The sequence below is a fragment of the Equus asinus genome, chromosome 27 (genome assembly GCF_041296235.1).
Source record: "Equus asinus isolate D_3611 breed Donkey chromosome 27, EquAss-T2T_v2, whole genome shotgun sequence".
Classification (NCBI taxonomy): domain Eukaryota; kingdom Metazoa; phylum Chordata; class Mammalia; order Perissodactyla; family Equidae; genus Equus; species Equus asinus.
Genome location: NC_091816.1, coordinates 19,701,420 through 19,725,102, shown reverse-complemented (window position 1 = coordinate 19,725,102; position 23,683 = coordinate 19,701,420). Strand labels below are relative to the sequence as shown.

The 23,683-nt window shown below is 39.9% G+C and overlaps 1 protein-coding gene across 5 annotated transcripts in view; it reads right to left on the bottom strand.

Moving 5' to 3' along the window:
• SLC7A2 (solute carrier family 7 member 2) overlaps positions 1-22,953 on the bottom strand; it is a 65,054-nt gene extending 42,101 nt beyond the window's left edge. For 2 of the 5 annotated variants that reach the window (XM_070499729.1, XM_014836501.3), the window contains exons 1-2: positions 22,789-22,953; positions 3,290-3,433 (exon numbers count right to left, since the gene is read on the bottom strand). In XM_070499729.1, coding sequence (XP_070355830.1) covers positions 3,290-3,316 — 27 coding nt within the window. In that variant the 5' untranslated portion in view covers positions 3,317-3,433; positions 22,789-22,953. Of the gene's footprint in view, positions 1-3,289; positions 3,434-22,281; positions 22,763-22,788 lie in introns of those variants that run through there. The other 3 variants (XM_070499731.1, XM_044760499.2, XM_014836504.3) reach the window with 3 other exon arrangements.
• Positions 22,954-23,683: the final 730 nt, after the last annotated feature.

Below are 23,683 nucleotides of genomic sequence, written 5' to 3'. Positions count from 1 at the left end.
ATTCAACATGAGTTCATAATCAAAAATTTCCAAACACAAATAATAAAATAAACCATTACATGTTAGAGTCAATGGAAACAACCAGCAGATTTAAACCCCCTAAGACTTTAGGTACTGGAAATACTAGACAAGCATATGGAATAACTATGTAGAAAAAGTTCAAAGAAATAAACGATTAAATTTTAAAAAATGAATCAAAACAAGAGACAACCAAAATAACCAGGCAGATTTTTTAAAAGAACAGAACTTATAGAAATAAAAAATATAATCAAAGAAATTAAAAACTCAGTGTATGAGTTAAACAACATATTAGACACAGCTAAAGAGAGAATTCAGAAACTAAAATGCAAGACAGCAAATACAGGTAAGTTATAGTTCATGAATTTTATGGTTTTTGTATCATTAAAGAGGAGAGCTGAGGGACTTTTTTAAAAGTATGCATGGTAAAATTTCAGAGGTATGCACTAAAAGAATAGAAGTAGAGTGCATATCATTTAAATAAGGGGAGGAAATAAATGGAAAAATAAGTAAAATCCAAAAATTGCCAAGAAATGAGAAAAAATACAAAACACAAATTAAGATGATAGATTATAGTAAATATGATTGACTAATTTTCAATCCACTTAAAATATAGCCCACTATATTTATGGAAATAGAAATCCTCATGTACTTGCTCCTTATAATTAGTGTAGCATTTAAACCAGTTAAAAGTCAAAGAGTATCAGATTGGATTTTAGTCTCTAAGGCCCCAAGTATAGCCTAGATTCCTCTCTTCCTCTTGCCTAAGAGGTCTTGCTACAGCCACTATTGACATTATTGTTCAGTCTCAATGATATTCTGTAGCCTCAGTTCAAAGAACTTTGCAAATACAATTTCCTGAGCATGGCCACTGGGTGATATCTCCCCAGGGAAGTTGCCTGCAAGAAAACTTTAAACTTGGAAACGAAAGCATTAAGAAACTCGCATTTCACATTTGGGTTTGGTTTCTTCCTTTTACAACTGGCTGCATACAAGCAATGCATCATTCTGGGCATGGACACAAGTAAAGAGTTGGACTTTCTTCAACACTTTGCCTCGGGTTTTCCTCCTTAGCCAAGCATATCCCAGCACCCCATGCTAATGAAAGACTTGCTGCCAGAAAGCCGAAAAGAGGCCACAGCCCAGTGCTGCTTCTTCCAGTGAAGAGCACCTCTCCAGGGCTACTGGCACCACCGTTGGGCTGGGTCCCACCAGGGCTGTCTTCACAGCAAGGTCTGGCCTGGGAGCAGGATTCCAGAGGCACTAGATGGATGGCAGGCACAATTCAGGGTGGATAAGACAGCAGGACTCCCTCAGTGTAACTCCTTAACCAAGAAGTTTACACAGAAATAACAGGACAGAAAGTGCACCTAGAATTAAATATCAGGGAACTGTCAGAACCCTGCCAAATTAATCTGATGTGAATGCTTTCAACCTTGCACTGTCCCCTGGCCATCAATCACAAAGAACAAACATAGGCTGTTTACAAGCTTTTTGGTGTGTGGGAAAAACACAGTTTTCCCAAATTTTGGCCTGAATTCTTATGAGCATTTCCCTGCATTTTTCTGAAATATAAACATTTCTTTGCCCTCCCTCTATCAAAATATACACTTTCATACTTTAAATATATTTTTCCTAGAAGGCAAGTATCCTAAAAAGTCTCAAGGACTACAAAAAAGACCAAAAGGAAAAAAAAAAAGTAGTTACTTTGCATATATTAGCTTAATCAATAATATCAAGGAACAGGTGAGAGTAAATATTGTTATGGTACTATGTGTTTTCCTTCAAAATCAAATTATATCTAAAAAATGCTAAGCCTGAAATAGGTTTACAGAAGGTCATTTCAGTAACATTTATTTTAGCTCAAGGTTTAAAAGTTAAGTATCTTTAAAGCAGGTAACAGAATTGATTTGCTCTTAAGATACTTTTAAAAATTTTTATATAGCAGTTCTGTGGTCACAAATCAATACTGAAGTATAAAATAAACTCATGTGCTACTCTATTTCAAAAGATATCCTCTTTCTTGGAGACCTGGAAATTTGCAAATATCAAAATACTAACACTACTGCTCACGGGGACTAAATATATGCCCAATTACTGCAATTTAAAATTTCCATGAACGCTATCCTCATTGTTGTAACCTCAGTTCATCCCATGGTCCTCACTCCACAGGAGCTCAGTTATTCCTTGCTGCAATTCAGACACCTCACTGCAAACCAAAATGCAAACTCCTGACCTCATTCAAAGTCCCAACTATGAGCCAACCTGTATGTCTAGTCGTATCTTCCTTAGGATTAAATTAGTTAACATGAGTGTTTAAAACAGTGCCTGGCACAAAGTACTCAATAAATGTGAGCTATTACTGTTATTATTTCCTTTCCTTTCCCCTCCCTCCAATTCCCTTCCATCCCCCCCTTACTTTGGTCAAAGAAAATTGGGTGCTATTTTGCCAGCAGGTCTCACACTCTTTAGAGTCCTTTGCTCCTGCTGTTTCCCCATCAAGAATGTCTTCTCAACCTCACGTCTACCTGTAGATATCCTTTTACTCCCCTATCAAGATCCTTTCCAAATCCTACCTTCTCCATGAAACTTCCTCTTGATCCCCTCAAGTGGAAGTGATCCCTTTTCAGAGAGCTCAAAGATAGCCTGTTGACATCTCTCCGGATGGCAGTCATCACCTGTGCCCTGGACTGGAGCACCATATGTATTTGGCTTATTATCCTGTCCCCAACACATACACATCTGATAAACCTGGAGGGCAGAAACTGTGCTCTATGTGTCTTCAGAGAACTCCTTTGGCACTTACCACACATCCTTGAACTGAAAAAGATACTAAAATATTTTTAATTTTTTTACTATTTTCAAAATTTTTAACAATTTCTGTGTTGAAAAAGTACTAACATTTTTATTAAAGAATTAAAGGAGATATACAAATATATATAACATATATACATATATATTATCTATTATAGCCAAAAATACATTCTCATGAATCCCTAAGCTTGATACGACTCTGCCTTGAAATATATTTTGATGGAACATATGCCACAATAAGAAACTTTCTGTCTTTGATGATTCTTTCCTAAAACATGTTTGCTATCTGTTATGCACAACCTATGTTTTAAGATTTAAAACACATTTGACACTTATCAAAGTCTCAAAATGCCCCAAACTCTAAAATCAGTGCCAAATAGCATTCAAGACTAAATATAATATAGAGAGCTTTAATATATGTGTTTCACTATAATAATCACCAATAGTTCCTTCTTACAGAAAACTCTTCTTTTCCCCAATTCATTGCTGAGGAATAAGCAGTTCCAATCCATCAGTTGTTCTACAAGTAGACATTGATGCTGGATCCAGTGCCAGGTTTCCTAGAAGAAGCAGGGTATTCTTCTTGGGTCAGTCTGGAAGGCTTTATGGAGAAGAGATGGCAGAAAATATTTTAAGCAATCAGAAAGTGTAAGCTTGGTAAACTGAATGTTAACTTTTGTTTTAGGAACCTGGCCACTCTTACTCAGAAGACCTGGAGAAACCTGCCTCTTTATATAAGTGACCTGGAAGTGAATGAAGGGGACAAGATGCAGTAGCAGAGGAAAAAGAGAAATAGCCTGAAGCATCTGAAGCAAAGATTTGGGAGCCACAAGGCAACAAGCACCTACTTATCAAGGCAGGGTCAGAAGCCAGAGAAGAGCCTGTTAAGTCCACCTCCTCAGCGGAGGCTGACCTTGAGGGCAGAGCTGGAAGGAACAGGATTCAGGGACAGGCAACCTACAGTTATCCTGGGAAGAGAAAAATGGCAGCAGGAATATATAAGAAGAGAGAGACTTGCATTGATATTGCTTAAAGAGTAGGCAATCATCAATTTAAAATTTAAGAAGAGTTCTGCTAAGTCCCTGGAATGAGACATGTTCATAAAATGTACGTGAACATACTATCACCGCTATGACTTTTACTTCTGCTGCTACTACTAAGAGCTAACATTTGTCAAAGGCATACTAGGTTTTAGGAGCTAGGCTAAGTGCATTACATATACTGACCCAATGAAATTACCCAATAACCCTATGAGGTAGGTACTACTACTATGTCTAGTTTACAGATGAGACAACCAAAGCTCAGAGAGGTTAGGTACTAGCCAGTACATATCAAAGTCACAATACAAAATCAAGTCTGTCTGACTCTTCATAAGAAGACATAACATGGGCATTACCCTTTTAGAAGCAATGTCATGAAGTTTCACAACCAAAAAAAAACCCACAAAACTTTTTTTTCGCTAATGGTTGTATTTTGTTACAGCCACTGAAGATGTGGGTCGGTTGACCCCACGGAAAGAGACAAGCATGAAGTTTACAATTCTTTCAGACTATTTCCTGTGATGAGCACTGGTCTGAGGAAGCAGAGAGCTCTGAGGAGCACAGTGTTAACTTCCACATCCCAGAAAGCAAAGCACAGGCAGTTCTCTGCCAACAAATAGTCCAGTTATGAAGTACACATTCTAAACTGAGATGAAATAGTATCCAGAGTATGCCTTAAGGAAAGAAATTTGTCGCCACAGCTTGGGTAAAGGCCAATGTTAGCTAACGATTACATCATCGAACTCAATATAGCATGCTGAAGAGAAGGAGAATTGCTGGAGATGCAGGATAGTGTTCCTTTAGTTCTGATGCTGTGAGAAAGAGTGAGAAACGAGGGAGGGAGGGAGGCAGGAAGAAATATTTGAGACTATCATTTGGGAAGAAAAAACAATTCAAAGGAGATTCCATTTTTAAGCAAGGCCATTTTACCACAGGCTTTGGGATATGAAAATAAAAACTAATAATTGGGGTCATTCATTGCTCTCTCATGCAATATTTTATTTAGGCCTCACAATCACCTCGAGGAAAATGCCCCATCTTCAGACGATGACACTGATGCTCAGGGATGTTAAGCAGCTTGCTCAAAATCACAGAGCACAATTTGAACCTAAGGCTGTGTGGCTCCAAAGCACAGGTTCTCTCCTCCATGTCATAACCTAGAAACAAGGAGAAATGCAGAATTCCAGCTGCTCCCAGGCTCTTGGCAGCCCACCTAACACGCAGCTGATGAAAGATAATTTGAAAGTCATCAGCAAGACGTTACCAAAAATATATTGGGAAGATGTTGGGATCTTAAAACCTCATCTCCAATAGATTGTAACCTTTCAAACTCATGAACCGCACTATCTTAAGACGTGGAACAGTTATTAAAATATAAGCAATGGAGAAAAACTAAGAACCAAGAAAAATAACTGGATAAGTATCATTAACTTATATTTGTACCAAAAATTCCAACACATATTAAAACTTATTCCTTCTAGCTACAAAATCCTCCAATGACTTACTCTAAGAAGGCTTCCTGCAATAACAAGCTGAAGGCTTTTACTGCTTTTACTAAAACATACAACATTTTCTGAAACACTGTATTCATTTCACAATTTATCTAGTTCATTCCTTATCCACCTCTTGGGTTCTCAAATATCTAATATTCTCAATTCCCCCCATATTTCTGAATTTGAAACATATTTCAGAACAAATAAAGTCTTTTGGCCCTGCAAAATCAAATCTTCCATGGTTTTTTCATTTTGCTTGGATTTTTATTTCAAATGTCCTCTGGTAATATCAGGGACCTTTCTCTTCTATTACCAAAGTTTTTCTGTGGCCTTGTTTTGTGCCTGGAAATAAATTGGTACACTGCAGTGGAAGTCAACATTATTTTCTTAATCTGTTTGAACGGATGAAAAGGGAGAAATGAGCAGAGATAGTAGATACATATTTGATACATCATCTGAAGTTTTCATATACAATTTCCACCTTCACTCTTTAACAGCACAGAATCTGGTATGCGAACTCTGTGGTCCCCTTTTCCAAACTCCTCTTGGGTGTTGGTTGTGGGAGCAGGGGCCTGAACCCCAGTGTAAACCCTCAGAATGTAAGCTTCTTGAGGGCAGGGATGTCATGTGACTGCTTTGTTCACTGGTGTATGCCCAATACCTAGAGAACGCCTGGCACATAGCAGCCACTCGCATATTTCCTGAATGGATGGATGTTTGGCTATAGCCACTAACTTTTTCTTAAATGCTGACCAAGCATGTCCAGTGAAGAGTGGCCAGGATAGGGTTAGGGGTCTGGAAACCACACCACCTCTTGCAAAGCAATTAAAGAAACTGCAGGTGTTCAGGTACAATAAGCAGGGATGTCGCTGGGGCCCAGGGACAGAACCCTGCTCTACGTCCAGCCAGTAAGCGCTGAGAGTCACCGGCCATGTGCCTGGGCCAGTCACCGGAGTCTCAGTCTTCTCCTCAACTTTAAAACCCAATCTGCTATTACACGAACAAGAAAAGCATCTGGCAAATAGCAAACAGCTTCAGAAACATAAGGTGGTAGTATTTCTATATTTCACTATTTTTCACTCTTGAGGAAAAAAAGGACGTAGAGAAGAGATGATAACTTTCTTCAAATATGTGAATGGCAAGATGTAAGACGACAAGGACTCTACCCAGGTTATACTACAAGACAAAACTCCGAATAAAGGATATAAGATAAAAAAGAGTACAATACTGACCCAATAAAATAGAGACCTCCCTAATAGTGTTCCTACTCACAAGAAGCTGCCTCCCAGTTAATGTTCATGTTTCTGTCATTATTTTAAACAGAGGACATGTAATTCGGAAAGATTCAGAAATCTGCAGAACCAGGTTGAGTTAGAAGGGTATTAGCTAAGGTAGGCGCCAACTCAGATTCTAGGATTTAATGATACGATTTCTTTTTTGTGGCTAAAAAACTAAGTTTTTCTTGATTCTCTGCCTATGTATAAACCACTGTCAGATTACAAGCGAACAGTTTATACCAAAGTGCGTATTGCCAACGGCTTCCCACCTCACGCAATAGCCTCACCTTCCAAATAGTGGCAGTCACGGAAGTTCACAGTGACTAGAAAATTTACAAACCCATGAAGTATGTCCTCATAATATTGATGACTTTGGAAAAGTGCCAAGGGGCATTACACCATTTCACATCCACTACTCAGATCACATAAATATTGATTTGGTAAACCTTTCCTCAGTTTAAAGGTTCACTTGATGCAACAAGTCTATTTTAGTGTTAACAACCATAACTCCTCTTTTCCTCTCCCCTTTTCTCTGTACCCCTGTAAGGAATACTGAATTCAGACTAGTAGGTAATACCTTTAATGAAAGCTCTACCAAGGAACCTGCATAGAACAATTTTCTACAAAACCAGAAAAGAAAACTTCTGCCCTTTACCCACTTCGCCCAGACAATGACAAAACCAAACACGGGGAATATTCACATCACACACCAACAGATTTTTATCTTTCTCATTTCAGTAAAATTTATCAACTCTCCATTGTCTTTATCCTCACTGCTGAGATACTTCCAAGACCTAAGGTAGTTGTGATCCATGAATTTGAAAGAGAAGAATCTGCTTGGAGATGAGGCTTTCATTGACCATTTTTACAAGACAACACTTTTGGCTGAAAGAAAGGATGTTGAAGCCAGCCTATAAGATGAACACAGGATCTAAGAAGCAGGGGAAGGACATTCCACTGAGCAAGACTGACTTTTGCTCCCGCTCAGAGCAGCTTTAAGAGAAGAGGGAAGTCTGGAAGACTTAAAATTTAAATCATTGCAGATAGATAGCTTTAAGGAGTCAACTCTAATCAACAGCTGCTACGTATCTCCCAGTCTCTTCCTTTCTATGTGTATTTCTTCTTTAAAGATTTTTTTTATTTTTCCTTTTTCTTCCCAAAGCCCCCCAGTACATAGTTGTGTATTTTTAGTTGTGGGTCTTTCTAGTTGTGGCATGTGGGATGCTGCCTCAGCATGGCGTGACGAGCTGTGCCATGTCTGCGCCCAGGATCCGAACCGGCAAAATCCTGGGCCGCCAGAGCGGAGCGCGCGAACTGAACCACTCGGCCACAGGGCTGGCCCCCTCTATGTGTATTTTTAAGAAGGGAAAATATATTTGCAATTGTTTTATACACCAATGTGTTCCAACATATTTGGAGCAAAAAACATGGGTTTTCTAGGCTGCAGTCTCCTTTCACATCTACTTTTTTCACAATGTCAGGGACTCTGCTGGGTTATTTTTTTTTGCTAAGGAAAATTCGCCCTGAGCTAACACCTGTGCCAGTCTTCCTCTATTGTGTATGGCTGCTGAGTGGTGTAGGTCTGCACTGGGAACTGAATTAGGGCCACCGAAGCAGAGCTTGCAGAACTTAACCACTAGGTCACGGGGCCAGCCCCAGTGGGGTTTTATCAGTCACTCCTCCCAACTCCCAGGGTAGGTTTTCGGGCACACAGTATTTTTAATATTGGTTGTTCTCTGGTTCACCACAGTTCCCTACCATTCCCATACTATTTTGCAGTGACCTGTTTCATTCCTTTGTATTACATGCCTGGACCCAGAGAACTGGGACCAAACCAATGAGAGACTCTGTGAGGTCAAGGAAGCCTCACGAATGTGCAGAGATGCTTCTGGTCCCAGGCAATCCTATAAGGGCGGAGCACGAACCCTAGTAACAAAGAATAAAGACTATTGTGCGTCTTTGATGTGCACATGCTGTTTGTGGGTTGAGAGAAGACTAGGAGTTTCTTTTTTTGACCAATGCTATTATATAGACGTATATAAAACGCAACTCATCCTGAGAATAAAACAAAAAATTCTTAAATCCTAGAAAAATAACCAGGCAAGGTTTTAAACTTCTTTTTGTGTGAATGAATGAAAGTGCCTCATTTTGTATTTTGGTTTTAGAGCAAGTTTGTAACTATAAAAATGCTTTAACACCCATTAGCATGGCTGTTAATAAAAAAATAAAATAATGTGTTAGTGAGAATGTGGAGAAACTAGAAACCTTGTGCACTATTGGTGGGAACATAAAATAGTTCAACCACTATCAAAACAGTATGGTAAGGGGCTGGCCCTATGGCCCAGCGGTTAAGTTCACACATTCCGCTTTGGTGGCCCGGGGTTCGCCGATTCAGATCCTGGGTGCAGACATGGCACTGCTTGGCAAGCCATGCTGTGGTAGGCATCCCACAGATAAAGTAGAGGAAGATGAGCACGGATGTTAGCTCAGGGCCAGTCTTCTTCAGCAAAAAAGAGGAGGATTGGCAGCAGATGTTAGCTCAGGGCTAATCTTCCTCAAAGCAAAATACCAAAAAAAACAGTATGGTAATTCCTCAAAAAATTAAAAACAAAATTACTATATGATCCAGCACTTCTACTTCTGGGTATATATCCAAAAGAATTGAAAGCAGGGATTCAAACAGATATTTGCACCCCCATGTTCACAGCAGCATCATTCACAATAGCCAAACGGTATAAGCAATGCAAGTTTCCTTCGACTGATGAAAGGTTAAACAAAATGAGGTGTACACATACAATGGAATATTTATTCAGCCTTAAAAATGAAGGAAATTCTGACACATTACAACACGGACGAACCTTGAAGACATTATGCTAAGTGAAATAAACCAGTCACAAAAAGACAAATAGTGTGTTGATTCCACTTACATGAGGCACCTACAGAAGTCAAATTCATAGAATGGCAGGTGCCAGGGTGAGAGGAGAGGGAAATGGGGAGTTGCTTAATGGGTACAGAGTTTTAGTTTTACAAGAAGTTCTAGACATTGGTTGTACAACAGTGTGAATTAACTCTGCTGAAATGTATGCTTAAAACTGGTTAATATGGTAAATTTCATGATGTGTATTTCACAATAAAAAATTTTTAAATAGAAAAAAACACTTCAAGAATGCTGAGACAGGCATGTAATTTTACTTCAGAACCACGTGGGGTTCTATTTTTTAATGATAGATATTAATTTTATGTCTCTAAGACTTAGGGGAAAAAAGCCCTATCATTTGCTATTCTGTTCTGGGTACAGAGAGACCAGTAAGTCTGACTCAGACTATAAGTTCCAAGAGCTCAAAGAACATGTCCTTTTTTTTAAAATTAGTGTCTGTATCTAAGAACACAGAGAAGTCCTGCACAGAAAAGTGGGCATTCCATAACTACTGAGTGCCCGTATGTTCAAAAAATAAAGTGAAATTATAAAATTTAAGGTTTATCTTTGGGCCCATGAGTCAAAAATTTCATTTGCTTGAAGAATAGCAAATAATGCTGTGAAATCACTGCTTCCGTATGTCACAGTTTGTCAAGAGGTGGCTTGTGAAAGAATGTCACAAGCGCTCGTACAGGTTCCAACTCTCTAAATTCTAAGTTTTAGAGTCTAAGTTGTAAATCGGTAATTTTCTCAATGGAGAAGGCTGTTTAGGGTTTGTAAAGCCCCCACTGAGTGCCTTGTAAGTCCTTATAAAATGGTCATTATCCTTGAAAAAGCTGGTCTAAAATATGTTCTGCCAGTAGCTGTTTTTTAAGTGTAATAATTCTTTTAATAAATACACAATGCTTAATGCTTTAGAGATAGATAATACTTGAATACAAATCTAATTCATTGAATTCTATCCTGTGAATAATTTTTACAATAACAAATGTAACAACAGGATTTGAAAAAGTAGTAACTGTATTAGTCTAATTAAATCAACCGAGCCCTTCCTAGCGCCATTTAAAAGTTACTGAGAGGGGCTGGCCCCATGGCCGAGTGGTTAAGTTCACGTGCTCCACTTTGGCAGCCCAGGGTTTCGCTGGTTCAGATCCTGGGCGCGGACATGGCACCGCTCATCAAGCTAAGCTGAGGCAGCGTTGCACATAGCACAACCAGAAGGACCTACAACTGGAATATACAACTATGCACTTGGGGGCTTTGAGGAGAAGAAGAAAGAATAAAAAAAATAAAAAAGATTGGCAACAGATGTTAGCTCAGGTGTCAACGTTTTAAAAAAAAAAAGTTACTCAGAAAAACAATGACTAAATGTCATAATTAATGGAGAGGCTGCCATCTAGAGAAAACACAACACTGGCCCTTTTCTAGAGTAACTACAAAGTGCTCTTCCATACAAAGTTAACATGAAGCTAGAAATGGTTGAGAAAGCACCCTTTTCTAAAAAGTTACAGAATTACATGCCCTATATTCACTATTTGGTTTGTTTATATCCTCTGCAAGGTTGCCAGTTGTCCTGAAGTCCGCATTTACAGTCAGGATTGAGAGAAGCGGAGTGTAAGAAGAGAATGAGAGGAGGATGGCAAGGATACTGCTCTTGTGCCAGAAAGTAGATGCTGATGTGTGGTTTCCCCAACACTAGCGTGCTCGCCACAGCCTCTGCCACGTGCATGTTGTGAGGTTCTTCAGGCTGACCTTCTCCAAAGGAGAAAATACAACCTACATGCCAAGGACAGCAGTTAACGGAGACATCCAGAGTGCAGTCTACGAAAGATCTCAGCCTTGACAGCGCGATCTCTGGTGAGCGAGATGGCTCAAGTTTAACTAGAGTTCGCCCATAAACGCTCAGAAGAAGAAAAATGAGAAGGGAGAAGGAAAGAGGAGGAAGAGGAAAGAAGAGGAGTAAGGGGCAGGAGGAAGGAGGAGAAGAAAACCTGGAGCCTGCTGTAAACGCTCCTGAGATTATAAACTGAATTATCTTAACCAGCCACCAGCTCCCACCGCCCCAGGAACATCCCAGCTGCACAAACAGGGTCTCTAACGTCTGTGAGTGCCATCGTACCTGGTGTGGTCAGAAGAGATGTCAAGAAGCTCTTAGTGGGAAAACTGAGGGAATAATAAATGAGAATGGGCTACTTGCTATTTTTCGTCTAGGGCAGAAACGAACTTAGGGACCTTCTGATATCAGCTCTAAGCCTCTCTTTTCCTAAGCACTGAAATAAACAGTTGAGAAAAAACCAACATTTAGTATTGGGGATTAAGAAGTTAAGAAGAAAATGCTGTTTTCTACAGTTACAGATATTCTCAGCATTTTATTGTTTTTAAATATGAAATATTGTCATTTATGTTACCAGTTAGGAAATTTTGACTTTTCTGCAGATATGTCTGCATATGTACAAACTCCAGCCCATGCTTACATAAGACACACACCTATGAGGAATGGTCAGGCATGGTTCTGCTTGAAACGAAATGCATAAGCTTGTTCTGAGCCTAGAATCTCATGTTTTATTAAAACTAGCAATGCTGTATACGTCTTTAAAGACGTAGAAAATTCAACTGAGGAAATAATTTCAGTAGTTCTGTCAAAGTGAACACTAGAGAGATTACTTTCTCTGTTTTAAAACATTATTCTACAGACATCATTTTGTTGAGGGCAAAAAAAGAATAAAGATTCTTTCATTCTCTGTTCCCCCTTTTATTTCCTTCGATACAAATTATACGTAGTTCAGTAAAATGAGCACTTTTCTTCCAACTCTTGAAAAGAGCGTGAATTCTGATTCATACATACAAAAGTAGAAGTGAAATTATTTAGTTCAGTTTCACTGATTCCCCTAGTCTAATATGTAATGCATTAAAATTATACATGATGAAGTAAAGGCCCATTCTTAAAACAGAAGAGTCTTTCCATTACCATTGGTACCAACAGCTACAGCTGGTGTCTACACTCCTCACTAGTCAATTTCCCTCCACTTCGGTAATACCGTCCTGCCTGCCTTATGCCAGCATCACCTCCACCTTTCACCAGCACACACAAGAGTTAACGAACAACTATGAACAGACCGGTGATGGTCAATCAACGGAAAGTCAAATATTAGATAGCAACTGTACTAAATACTTCCAAAATTGAGATTAGAGAAATGATGTGGGTTCTCGAGGCTTTGTTGAAGGTTTAAAATCCTTATAGAAATTAATTTACTACTATTTCAATGTAGTTCAATGACATAAAAAGTGCCTTCAGTTTTCAAAGTCACTGGAACAATTCATCAATTTTAGAAGTAGTCAGGACATGCAACATACCTAGAGTTAGCAATGCAGTAAGAATAGAAAAACACTCTCAATAATTTACAAGAATAACTTTTAAAGTGACAAGGCTGGGTTGTTTGTCCTTCACATTCTTTTTGTACTCTGTAGCAAAAAAGATCAGAATAATGTAAATATGCTATTCATTATTCAGAAAGTTCATGTGATCCATCTCAGGGAGAAAAAATGCACTATCAACACAAATTTTATGCAAAGTCTGCTCTTTTTTTATTTGGCTCACTGAACTAAGTGCAAACCATCTGTTACCTACGATAATCTGAAAAAGCAAAAATTCAAGCAGCATTTTTTTTTTTAAGATAACACAAAGGCACTCCAAACAGAACTTAATTGTTTAAAAGCACTACTTAGGGAGTTAAAATCCTAATGACTTTAGATGGCTTAGAATCCACATTTAAAGTCTTTTTAGGTTAAGATCACATTTTTCCATGTTTTTGGTAAAAGCATGACACCTAAAAAAGTTGTTTGCATCATAAGAATGTCACTATACTAAAATGTCTTATTCAAATGTTAATTTCCCAGAAATTCTAAAATCGAAAAACTTGTAAGTTAAAATTGTATCTTGATCTCCATTTATAAAATTCCTACCACAGAGGTGTATTACAGTGATTACGATTTGCTGTCGCAAAAGCAGAAAGGCCCGATATAAATCAGCGCTTTGCTAAGCCAAAATGCTTGAGGTCTTCACTCTGCCCCCAGCTGTCTGACCTCAGATGAATTACACTTCTTAAGATCTATTTCTTAACCTATAAAAAGAGCCCTAAAATGTCATTCTCAGGAGCTTACCTCCCTTCTGAATCTGTGCAGCACCGTGCTTGGCATACACATAGTGCCAGGAACTCAGTAACTGTCCACACCCAGGGAGGCTGGAGAGAACAGCTCCAAAGCTTCAGAAATTGCCCATAAGACAGTTTTCAATGTATTATTTAGAGTTTAGAATACAAAACAGCTATCACAATGGTCTCCCAACTTTTACAGTGGTATAACCAAATTTCCACCATACTGAGCCTTATTCATGTATTATCATCTAATGAAAAAGTGATCTCGTTTTAAAGGTGAAATTCTCATTTTCAGGAGAGATTAAAACTGGCACCAGCCCAGGATATGTTTTCAAAGCTCTAGTACCACAAATTTTTATCAACGCCCACTATTGTGTCTCAATGGCACGTGAATGTGCTTTGTGCTATTTTCTCGATGAACACTGCACACACAAGTCCTACTCCACCTACACAACCACTATGTCATGAATGCAATGCATTTAAAAGAGGGCTTTTTGTAAAACATTACAAATCTTAATCACTTCTAAAGCAAGTTTTGCAAAAGAAAATTCTTTCCTTTGCCTCACTGTTGTACATTAAGCACATTATTATACAAACATGACAAGTAAAGAGAAAGGGTTTCAGTCAGTTATTCTACTCTTTAAAAACTGACGAGGCTCCACAGTGATGCTTATGTGGCTCTTCGGTCTGACCTTTTTATTGCTATTAAACTTTAAGTTTATTACATTCCAGAGATTTCTACAAGATGATCCACATCACACTGACACTGAGCCATAAGACTGGATTTCAAATGTCATTCTAAAGATGCTCCAATTCCAGATATGTAAAAAGGATACTATTTTTATCCACTCTTTTCTTTTCTTGCCAGTTACATATAATTTACAATTCACTTAAAATAATAATCTCAGCTAAATTTAGAATCAAACTTATTTCCATAGGCAGACATAGAAATCTGAGAATTTGGAGGAAAGAAAGGTGGCAATGCTGGAGACAATGAAGTCCAAAGTGTCTGAGGGCAGGAAACCGCTTCCACCATGGCACAAATGAGAATGGGTATCATTGTGTTACTGTCATAGCTCTTTAACTTAGAGACCCCACAACCACACCTACCTCTGAGATGTTCTCAGCTCCTCCCTGGAGGCCACAAGCAGTCTCACGTCAGCAAAAGGAAAGGAAGTATGACCAAAAAGGCCCCATCCTGCCCCAAAGGGTCCTCTCCTAAAATATTTTTCCCAGGAGCTGAAACACCTTCTGAATCTCAGGGTTATTCCGGGTTTCCGAAATTGTAGGTGTCCACTAGTTCGAATTCAGAGTCTTGAACTCCCAGAAAGCTTACATAAAATTATTGGGGCAGAGGCATTTTATGTGCATACATGTGGTTCTTCTTTCTTTCACTAAAGTATAAACGTAATCAGAATAGAGAGAATATGAAACAGCAGCAGCTCCTTCTCTTTTTACCAAAGAACAAGTACCACGAGTTCAAATACAGTTGGTCAAAATTGTATGAACCTTGTCACAAAGGCTTTCATTAGAAAATAAGTCAATGGAAGGTTTTCTTTTTCAACCCGAGTCTCTAGTTCTCCCACTTGATTCACTTATCCAATCTTTTAAGAGTTGCTCAGTTAAATCTCAGAGTCTGCTCAAACAGCATGGCCCTCAAGTTGTAAACATTGATAAGATTTTACTAAAAAGAATGACATTTAACTTCGCCTCCAAATACGTAAATTTATAATATAGATTCAAAAGCCAAAGAGAAGAGGATGTGGTAGGAAAGTAACTCTGAACACCATGAAGCTCCATAAAGGCTAACCTGTGATCCACAGAAGCATCTTGTTCACCACTTGGCACGTCCTCACATGGCACAGAGCTGGTGTGCAATACCTACTCCAAGCTGAGGTTCACTCAAAAACTCAGCAGTGCCATTTTATCTTGAGGTGATGAAAAAAATGAACTCCCAGTAGGTTTTAGACTTGAAGTTACTCATTTACAAAAGTCCAGATCAACGCAAAATGTCAAATCTAAAAACTGAAATAGCAACCTCACTTCGCATGATTAATCATAGCCAATCTGACTTCATTTTCTTGCATAGGTTGCCTCAGAACAAAGGAAAATTCCTCAAGTGGCCCAAACACTCTAGAATGTTAATGAGCCCTCCGGATGGATGGACTGTCAAAGCTCATCCTAGGCTCCCTCTAGGTCCCACAGAAACGTCTCCCAAACAATTGCTCAAATTGCAATAGAATTAAAGAAACCAATTAAAACATGTTGTTGGATTCAAACACAAATATAAAATTGTGTTGTTTAATATGATCATTAAAGCAGATAAAAAGTTCATACAGAGTAGCCTGAATTTTTTGGACACAAGCTCTTCCCAGAGGAATTCATACCCAAGTTGATACAAACTATCAGCAAGTTTTCATTTGCATTTTTATCAGGACAAGTACCTACGCAAGTTGGAAACATCCTGTGGACTATGAGCTCTGTGCAAAAATAAGCACCCTTTGCTCAAAGAAACTAGGAACATTATGGAAGTGAACATGAAGTCAGTTTTAAGAGGAAAAAAAAAAATCACTGTCTTAAAAAAGCTGTCCTTTTGAAGGAAAAGGGAAAATTCTGCTCAATACAGGTGTTCTCTACTCAAAGGAAAAACACAAAGAAGACATTTGTAAAAATTTTATTTACTAATTTAGGAGAAATTTACTTAAAATTTTATTTAGTCATATATTATTTTAAAATAATAATACAATGAATATCCGTCCACCACCTAACCCAAGAATCTAAAATGAATAACATTTATTGGCCACACATGAACCAATAATGGCATAACAATAATGTGTTGCAAACGAAGAATTATGATTAATGGAATTCTGAGCATCTGAGGTCCATTAAACAAAAACCTTGTGATTTTTACCTAGTAGAAACAGATTCATCCCAGGATTCCTTTAAACAAAGATTTGCCTTATAGACTGAAGATGTAAGTCAATTTCTTGTCACCGCACTCCCACCACTTCTCAGGAACAATTATCAGATTTTTTTTCTAAAAAGCTATATTCAGGAGAAGCTGAAACCTAGAAGGTAAAGCAACGGTACCCAGCTCCACATCTTCAAGGGAATCTTCCTTGTACAATAGAAGAGCGACGTCAGACAGGAACTGAAGACTATAGTAAATATATTTCTGGTTATATAATTTCTTTTAAAATATTTTTTTCATCTACTAGGCCAATGGTAGGACAATAAACTGAACGTGTTTCCTCCTATCAGAAGAACTCTTCCCTCTCTAACATGGAATGGACCAGTATCTCCTTAGCTATCAGCATTTTTTATCAGTCCTTGGTCCAGTCCTAGCTGAAAGCCAAGACTGGAACCAACACTAAGCTGCAGATGAGGACTGCTTTCCTGGTCTTCAGAGGGACTCCTGTGGGAGAAGTTTTAAAGGGCGGGATGGCTGAAGGCCTCTTGTGATCTTTCCATTCTGGACAAGACCGTTTATGGGTTTTCAACTCATTAAGTTTGTACAAATGTACCAGGTTTGTCTAACATAACAACGCAGCTGTCAGAGTGAGAAATTAAGATAATCTCATGTTAATTTGATCGCACTTTTGCAATGACTTTATTCTTCAAGATGTCCATCTAAAACATAATCTTAATGTCTTTGAATGTCTTTCCTCTAAGACCATTCAGAATAATTTGAATTTTCAGTTAAACATCGGAATTTTATAGAGGTTGGAGTAATCAATAATGGACAATTTTGCCAAATTATTAATAAGTATTATTGCTCTCCCAAAAACAAATTTTGGTGAATAACTGCTCAGCCAGAACTCAAGTCCAAGAGACCCAAGTTTCACCAAAGAGCACCTAGAGAAGCAGTGATTTTAAAGCAATAATAGTAACCGTGATGGTGATGATAATACCTAAAATTGATTGAGCATTTAGTCTGTGTCAGGAACACAAGGGCTACTTAAAAAAAAGGAAAAGTTTAGAATGGATTGTTCTCTTTCCTCCTGACCCCTCGGCTCTTTGTATCACTCAAATGGCAGCTCTATCATTCTCTTCCCATTGTATGCATACTGGTTAACTCCTTCACTGAGTGTTCAAGGCACAGAGAATAGGAAGCAGGTTACTTATTCTTTGCTTCTCTACAGACGCTAGATCTGGGCTGTAGATATATACAACACACACTCATCCAAAATAGATTAACTGCTGATCATGGAAAACTCCAAAGAGAATATCTCATAGGATATTCTTAGAATCAATGTTACAAAGTCATATTTCCCACTCCAAGGGAATCCCAACGTATCAGAACAGTATTTGGTAATTTGGTTGCACGTACAATTGCTATAAATTTTGCATGAGTGTGGTAAATTTGGCCTATTAGTTTCACAAATATCAAATCCAGTTGTTTCCACCAAATGGATACTTTCTTGTAGAAACCAGATAGCATGAATGGGGGGGGGGGGTGAGGGGGAGAGATATAACCCATATACTTTGGGAAAATACACTTTGCATGTGTTACAGAGATGACTTCACACCCCCATCACTCAAATATATTTCAAGTCCTAGAGATTTTACTGTGATTTTTAAAAGTAAAAATTGAACTGCATTCTAAAAATCTGCCCCGAGTTCATATTGAGAGTAAACAAATAAGGCTGAACATGCAGAGACCCCCTTTTCCGTTATGGTTCAATATGCAATAACTTAATCCCACTAGTGACTATCATCATCATCACTTACCAAGATGACAGCTAGAAACCTCGAGCGAAAGCAAGAAAAGACCCTAATCCAATAAGCTTTATCTTCTAATTATAATAAGGTACCAACTTACATTAAATCTTCTGGCCCAAACAGAAGTAGAATGGATCACAAGTGAGCTTTAAGGTTTATTACCTGACTTTTTTGAAGAGACAAGCATCTGTTTTTAAGTGGAACAGATCCACTTATCTTAAAATCTGGGAGAAAAAAAAAAAAAGATGGGCAGAAGTTGAAGTATAAAATGAGAGCACCTTAATTACAGCCATCGCTCAGCATCCTTGGTGACACCAAGCTCTATCCACTGTGACCACTAGGTCTCCACTGGAAGGAAGTGGGCTTTACTGGTGTAAACAGCACTGTGTTAGGTATAATTGTATGAAGACGTAGGGAGCCTTGATGAAGCCAGAGTGGGTTAAGGAAGGAAAAGAATTTTCCCCACAACTGTGACAAAAACTAGCAAGCATCAACAAACGACATAAAAATTCTTTGTTGTGTACTGTTCACAAAATATTCCAAAAATGAATACAACATATTCAGGGGTTGTTTTTTGCTTTTAACTCCTGGAAGAAAGGTTATGAAATGTTCTCATATCATCCACCTCATTGCTGAATCCCAGATTAGGCTCAAGTTCTGAAGAGAGGTGCTGGTATGGCAGCACTACAAAGGGAGGGCAGGTGTGGGTTTTATTTCTCATTTTTAAATTTTTTTTGCAGAGGGAAGGCAAAAAATTAAATATATGACAGTTGCAGCACTAAATCATTACATAGGACACTTCAGCTTGATTTTTCAATCGTGGATGTTAGAAACTCCAAGATTTTCAACAATGTATCATGTCGATACACATCTAGAAAAACAGAACCACAGACTTCTCTGAAGAGAGATATCCAAAGTAAAAGCCTAAATAAGAACAGAAGAGATGTGACCCACATATTCAAATACAGCCTTTTAAACAAAAATCACACTAACTCAAATCTTAAGTTGATACTAATTGTACTTACCAATGAGGAAGTTAACTAATGGCAGCAGAGGCCATTCTCAGAAAGTTTAAGAGTTCATAAGCACGTGAAAAACAAGAGAATGCTGCTTGCTTCCAGAGACTAATAGACAGTTATGTTTACTAAGTTGGACAAGAAAAATTAATAGGTAAACCATAATCTGATTATCTTAACTCAGCTACTAAGAGAGCTTGATCAATTAGGTAGAGCCTGGTAGAAATGAATCCCCAGTTGTTGGTTTGCTTTTGTCAGCGACATCAATAACAATTCCACAGCCACAGACCACACTTCTAAAATAATGGCCAGATAGGCAAGTAAAAGAAAATATAATTTATTAGGACAAATTTGTTACTACCAGGAAAACAAACACACCAAACACCTGTGCTTGTGATGATGGAATAGTAAGTAGCATCATCTTCATATATTAGAGAGTGTGTTTGTTACTTGCTTTCTGGTGTGGACAGTACTGAAGTCATCTGTTTATAGGTGTTGTAACTTTCTATAAAATTACAACAAAACAAAAAACTACTCTTAAAATCTACCAATGAAGGGTTTCCCAAAGGTAAAAATAATTGTAGCCTCTCTTCAAAACTGGAACTACAGGTTACTTTTGGTTGTCCAGTACCTGGTGTAGAGTAAGGAATCAGTAATTTTCAAGGAGGAATATACATTTGAAGACAAACAGAACACCCTTTCTCAAACTATTGAAATCAGTAGCATTCACTCAACAATAAAGACACACTCAGCACGTATGTGCCAGACACTGTGTTAGGCAGTATAGTGAAAAGTCATTAAAACAGAAGACAAAGAAAAGAACAAATTCATTAGGTTTTTTTAAATCAAGGCTATATCTACATGATTTTGAATATTAAGATTAAAGTTGTAGAAATGAGTTAACCACGTAGATGTTCTAGATCATTCAGACAAGTGATATCATGTAATTGGAAACTTACAGTTAAGTGAGTTTTTCAGTATTCAGTTGGATGACAAAATATTCCAATGAGGCACACAGTACTAAATATGTGACTATTTAGAAATATATTCAACTGAAAACTTTGCTTTTGTTCTAAACGTTTGACATCAGTAAGGAGTCTACAAGAAGCCAGTCCTTAAAAATCAATGTGTTCATATCATATTTGGGGAAATAATAAAACAAATAGCAACCTAAAGGTGTTTTCAAGATTCTGGTCTGAAAGTTGGTCACTGAAGGGCACCAAAATAAAACCAGCAGATGGCTCTGAACACTTAATATGATGTAGATAGGTAGATAGATACGGACATATGGAGCAGCAAGCAAATACAACAAAACAGAAGGGAAGACAGAAACTAGGCTAAACAGAGAAGTTACCAAAGGAAAACTATGAGGAAAAGCCATCTGAAAAAGTAGGACTAAAAAGAGAAGAAATGGCCACAGATAATGGCTCCAGGTGTGGCCAAAAGAGACAAAATAAGGATAACTTAAGCAAAGATGCATGAAAGAGAACAAAGGTGGAGCACACAGAATGGAGACTAGGCACTCCCACTCCACAAAGGCGAGCAGGTTTGTAATGGAGAGAAAGGTGAACTTCAAAATTCTTCAGACGCCTATGTTCAAGTGACAAAAACATAGGAGAATAAAAGATGAAAATCTCCAGAGTATTCTCAGACTTTTTCATCTCCAACAGCTACCATGTCTCCCCTCCCAGCCTTTATTCTCCTTTACAGACTCTTGACTCTAAATCCAGTGACAATGGTTAGAGACCTCGGAAACAAAAAGGCTTTGCCGATGTGCTTATGCGGCCAAAGATTCTGCAAACTGAATCCTTGCAGATTCCACGCAGAGTTTTACTCTGGTCTTCAAAGCCATGGCACACCCTAAAAGATTAAACTGGCATTCCCTAATCAAGGCACAGAGTGGAAACCAAGTAAGGGACAAGGGAGGAAATCTGAAAAATCCTAACAAATGATATGGTTTTGCAGAGTCAATCCAGAATAGCCAACTAGCACCTTTTTAGTAAAGGGAGAAAGAAAAAACGCAAATACTCTTTGCACTGAGCAATAATTTCATGTTAAGCATTAGTGCAATTAAAAGAAAAACGCATTTACCATTACAAATGGGAAAAAGCAACCATAAGAAAGTATATAATTAGAATATTCTTACCCTGTACATCCCCTAGAAAAGAATACAGACACAAAGTTTGCAATTTCCTGAGGAGGCAATTATTAATGCGAAGGGGGAAAAGAGGTGACAGAAATTTTTTTAAAGACTGGCTGGGGCAAAAACGAAAAAATATCAGGTCGGAGGCCACATACACCGTAACTTCATATCGCAGACCCCCAGGCAAAATTCAGATAGCTCTATTTGAATAAAATCTGACGGTGTCCCCTCATTAAAAGGATGAATGTTTCTGTAGAGACGACTAGATAAATCTTATTACTAGTCCTAAACGAGCCACCTAAACGCTGTTTTTAGGCAGTTCTGCATAAATATTTGACAGTTTGAATAGGTTGAACATTTATTTTCACTCCTGAAATCTTGGTACTGTTCCACTTCGAAAGACACACATGACGCCATGAGCGTATTTTGTAAAAGGTGCAGGACACAATCTCTGAACACGTTACTCCACGGATTAGACACGTGTAACTCGAAGTTGGAAAGTTCTCCGGAAGAACCGGTGTTGGATGATGGGCTTCGTGACTCCCTAAGCGTCAAGAATGGCATTTGGAGTTCAGAACGCTGCATGAAATCGGCTTAAAAGAGCAGAACCCACCTCAAACGGGTTTCAAACTGCCCTGTATTTTACTCGCGAATACCCCCAACAACCCCCAAGACGGGCCATGTTACCTGTCCTACCAGTCCCGAGCAGGTGTAGGATGTGAAAAGGCTTCCAGAGCTCCAGGACGTGGTCTGTACTCAAACCAAGACCCTCAAGAGAGCGGAAGGCGACTTCGGGGACTCCTCAGGGTGCACACGGTGGGACGCCCGGCTGCCCTCCCGGGGAGGGGTGCCCAGAGCCCCTTGGGACAAGAGTGGCTACAAGGTCCCCCGCGGAGTCGCCGTGCCAGGCGGTCTCCCAGCTCCCGCGACCCGCGCGCCCGAGCCTGGAGCAGAGGTGGCCGCACCGGGCCGGCCCGGCCGAGGCGCAGCCCGGAGCGCGAGGGGCCGCGGCGGGAGCCCCTCCCGCAGCCCCGGGACGCTCGCGCTCAGAGCGGCCGGAGCGCGGCCTCGGGACAGCTGCGCGCAGCCGGCCGCGGCCCTCGGCGCCCCCGCCCCAGCCCCTCCGCTTGGGCCCCGGCGCCCAGGCCGCCCCTCCTGCGGCCCCTCCGCGCGGCCGGAGACTTGGCAACTTACGGGGGGCGCGCCGAGGGGGCAGCGGTGGGCGAGCGGCCGGCGCGCGTCGGGGCCCGCGGCTCGGGGAAGCGGGATGAGCGGCCGCCGCCTCTGGTCCGCGCGGAGAAGAGCACCCGGGCCGCCGCGCCGCGGAAGGTGGGCTGGGCACGTGGGCGCCCCTCTGGGTAGCCGCGCAGGGGGCGGGGCCCGGGGCGGGGAGGCCCCGCCCCCTCCGCGCCTCCGAGCCCGCCTCCCGCCCCGCCCATCAGGGCCGCGCTCGCCAATCCTCGGGGTGGGTGGTGTCCGGCCGCCGCCGCGGGGACCGTGTGCGGCAGGAGCTGGGGCCCCCGTGGGCGTGCGCTCGCCTGGGGCTCGGCCGGGGGGCGCCCGACGGCGGCCGGCTCCTGGGGCAATGGCCTGGGAAGCCGGGCTCTGCAGGAGGGAAAAACGGGGCGGCCCGTGAATTCTTGCTTCTCCCGGAGGAGGACCCAACCTTGGGCATTTCTGCAGCTTCTTCTAAGCGGAGTTCTTCCAAATGGGGTTTTCGTCCCGCGTTTACTTTCCCTTTTGAGAAGACTTCATAAATAAGAAAATAATGAGAATACAATATAATAATGATGAGGATCACTAGAAGCCCAGATGGGTGTGCTTTGTCAGATAGTACTAACATCACCAGTAAAAGCCATAAGAGTTTATGAAAGTGTGCAGTTGCTATTTTGAAAATTCCGGTAATGTGAATCGGTCGTCCTGATTATTTGGGGGTGGACTGTAAGAAAATGCATTTGCTGTGTCCAAGCGAACAAGAGCAGAAGTTACACAATCAAGGTTTCTCATACTGTGCTATTGTTTACTTTAGGAGTCTCTGATAAGATTAAAGTCACAATGTGAAACTCTGTTAATTTTCATGCAAAAGGAG